Raw genomic sequence first — 3,465 nt, 5'->3', positions numbered from 1 at the left:
GTGTATGTGCTGAACTGTGTGTGTGTGTGTGTGTGTGTGTGTGTGTGTGTATGTGTGTATGCTTACTAGTTTATGTGCTGAACTGTGTGTGTGTGTGTGTGTGTGTGTGTGTTTGCTGAACTGTGTGTGTGTGTGTGTGTGTGTGTGTGTGTGTGTGTGTGTATGTGTGTGTGCTTACTAGTGTATGTGCTGAACTGTGTGTGTGTGTGTCTGTGTCTGTGCTTACTGGATGTGTGTGTGCTTACTAGTGTATGTGCTGAACTGTGTGTGTGTGTGTGTGTGTGTGTGTGTGTGTGTGTGCTTAGTGTATGTGCTGAACTGTGTGCTACCTTTTGTGTGGATGCCTTTGCGGGGCAATTCCTTAATGCCTTTGCACGTGTGTGTGTGTGTGTGTGTGTGTGTGTGTGACAGAGACAGAGAGAGAGAGAGAGAGAGAGAGACTTGAGAGAGAGAGAGAGAGAGAGAGAGAGAGAGAGAGAGACTTGAGGGAGAGAGAGAGAGACTTGCGCACCATGTGAAGGTGTGTATGTCCCCTATATGTGACATATTTGACTATTATACTACTTTGTGACGAGTCCAGGTTTGGCATCAACTTGAGTTTCCATAGCAGCTACTTCTTCCCCTGACCCCCCCACCCCCCCCCCACCCCGCCCCTCCCCGCCCCTCCCCCCTCCTGCACCCCCCCCCCCCCCCCGCCCGCCCCGCCCCGCCCCGCCCCGCCCCGCCACCTCCTCAAATCCGTAGCCACCACTGCCTGTGCTGTGCTTACTGTATGCTTAACACAGGCCACATACACCATTGTCAAACAGGGAAACAGCTGAAGGACATCAGGCATTGATCAGTAGAGTCCCTAAGTCACGCCCTCTTCCGGGTTCCCCATGGGGCCTAACGAAGTGAATTCCCTGTTCCCATTTTTCCATTGACGTTTGGTAAAAATCCATATAAAAAGCGTTTTACTTGGACAAACCAAGTGATTCAGCTACATCAGAATCATGAGAGACCATAGGCAAATAAATAAATAAATAAATAAATAAATAAATAAATAAATAAATAATATATATATATATTTTGGTCCAAGTGAAATGTTGTGTGGTCTCTCATGATTCTGATGTAGCTGAATCAGTTGGTTTGTCCAAGTAAAACTCTTTTTATATGGATTTTACGAAACGTCAATGGAAAAATGAATAGGGAATTCACTTCCTGATCTTGCAATGGCGGGACTTAAGCAGTCTATTGGCTAAAAGAGATTTCCAAATACATGGTTTTGAAACAAAATTATGTTTGTTGTATTTCTTAATTGCGACTTTGCTCGTCGATTAAAAAAATAAATCCTCTTGAGTTGTGGGTTCAAATAATTGACCCTTCTCGGTCTTCTTTGCTGTTTTTCAGGTCAATTTGGTGACTTCTGAGATACATGAAAGAGTGTGCGAGACATCCCTGGGACACACTTGACTTGCATGGTAGATGGAAATATTTAGTAAAAAAACAAGAAGAAGAAGAGAAAAAAAAGCCAAAAAACCTTGAGTCGACTATATCTGTTCCCTCTTGTATGGCGAGGCAGTGTACGCAGTAAAACCCCCCAGACCCGTGGAGAGCTCATTACTTTGGTTTTCTCTCGACAGGTGTACAGGTGTACCTCGACAGGTGTACCCTCCTATGGCTGTCAACTCTTGCAAAGTCATGCACTATTGATCTTAAAAAGCACATTATCCAAAGAGCTCAGAGTATAAAAAAGTACTTTGTGCTGTTTTTCGTTACAATTAGAAATGAACCACACACATGCACACACACACATGCATGCTTACGTACGACAAAAAGAAACGTGATTTCTTCTGTACACTGTGAAGAATGCAATGTATCCTTGGCATAATCAGAGAGAGTAGACGGTACAAAAGCAATACCATGATCAGTCTGTAGATAATACTGCATATCACGCTGCACATATCCTCGACTTGGAATATGTACATACCAAAAGAAGACACTCACTTGACCTCGATCTGAGGCAATCCAGGTAAACCACAAGCCAAACCATCTGGTATGGAGACGTTAAAAGAGGAGCTGACTCTCCACACTGGTTGTGTCTCTGAGTGGTGTGCAGTTCAAATCCCCGATATGATTGTCCATAATATTACCATCTCAAGACTCAGGAGGTTCATCATGAGTATTGCCAGTAGCCCAAGATACATATGAAGTACCTGGATATCCCTGTCTTTTTGCTGGGTTCCAACCAGGTTCCTTCTCTTGTTTTCAGCAAAGTCTGCGGTCTTGTTTTTTCTCTCTACACCGCTACATCCGCCACCGGCGGCGCCGTCGCGCCCTCGATCTTGATCTCCGTCACGTCCAGGTCGTCGTCCTCGTCCTCCTCGCTCAGTCTGGACACGCAGGACGAGGGCAGGCGAGGGCGGGCTTGGCTGCTGCTGCTGATGTTGGCGGCGGCGCTCGTCTGCAAGGCTCCGCCCACAACGGCGTGAACGGTCGTCGTAGCTGATGAGGGGGAGGAGCCGCTGCCCTGTGCGGCGGCGGGCCGGACGCTGGCCTTGCCGCAGGAGTGAATGCGACGCGCCAGGCTGGCGGAGCGCATCACGGAGGAGGTGGTCACCGTGCCCACGCCCTGCACCTTGCCTTCCAGGAAGTAGGTCAGCATCTCGCCTTTGCCCTTCACGCTGACCTTGCCGCGGCACACCAGGTCGTAGTTGGTGTTCAGCAGCCGATACACGTCCTCGGTCACCTGAGTTACGCAAATGAGGGGGGGGGGAAATACTGATGCATTCACATAGATTAGGAAAATACCCAATTTCCCCCTAGGGCCTAGTAGGGGTCCATAACGAGGGCTTAATTTGAATGTGAAAACGAGAGGCACTTGAGCTGTCGATTGTCTTGCTATTTTTCCTCATTTATTATGCAAATATATGCAGCAAAATGTTCCCAAATGAAATCAGTTCATTACATTGAATGGGGCTCCCTGTGCTGTAAGTATGACGTTTCTATCAGACACGTGACACTGTTGTGAACTGCCCAGGGCTGTGTTGTGGACTGCCCTGGACTGTGTTGTGGCCTGCCCTGGGCTGTGTTGTGGACTGCCCCGGACTGTGTTGTGGACTGCCCAGGACTGTGTTGTGGCCTGCCGTGGGCTGTGTTGTGGACTGCCCTGGACTGTGTTGTGGACTGCACTGGACTGTGTTGTGGACTGCCCCGGACTGTGTTGTGGACTGCCCCAGACTGTGTTGTGGACTGCACTGGACTGTGTTGTGGACTGCCCCAGACTGTGTTGTGGACTGCCCCAGACTGTGTTGTGGACTGCCCAGGACTGTGTTGTGGCCTGCCGTGGGCTGTGTTGTGGACTGCCCTGGACTGTGTTGTGGACTGCACTGGACTGTGTTGTGGACTGCCCCGGACTGTGTTGTGGACTGCCCCGGACTGTGTTGTGGACTGCACTGGACTGTGTTGTGGACTGCCCAGGACTGT

At 49.2% G+C, this 3,465-nt stretch overlaps 1 protein-coding gene across 1 annotated transcript in view; it reads right to left on the bottom strand.

The window, feature by feature from the left end:
* Positions 1 to 2,278: 2,278 nt before the first annotated feature.
* LOC310797385 (adenylate cyclase type 1-like) overlaps positions 2,279 to 3,465 on the bottom strand; it is a gene marked incomplete at both ends in the record, with an annotated part of 47,230 nt that continues 46,043 nt past the window's right edge. The window contains one exon of the mRNA XM_083659754.1: positions 2,279 to 2,728. Within this exon, the coding sequence (XP_083515880.1) occupies positions 2,279 to 2,728 (450 nt within the window). The remainder of the gene's footprint in view (positions 2,729 to 3,465) is intronic.

The sequence above is a fragment of the Poromitra crassiceps genome, assembly GCF_964638095.1.
Source record: "Poromitra crassiceps genome assembly, chromosome: 23".
Classification (NCBI taxonomy): Eukaryota; Metazoa; Chordata; class Actinopteri; order Beryciformes; family Melamphaidae; genus Poromitra; species Poromitra crassiceps.
This window is presented reverse-complemented; position numbering and strand designations above follow the sequence as displayed.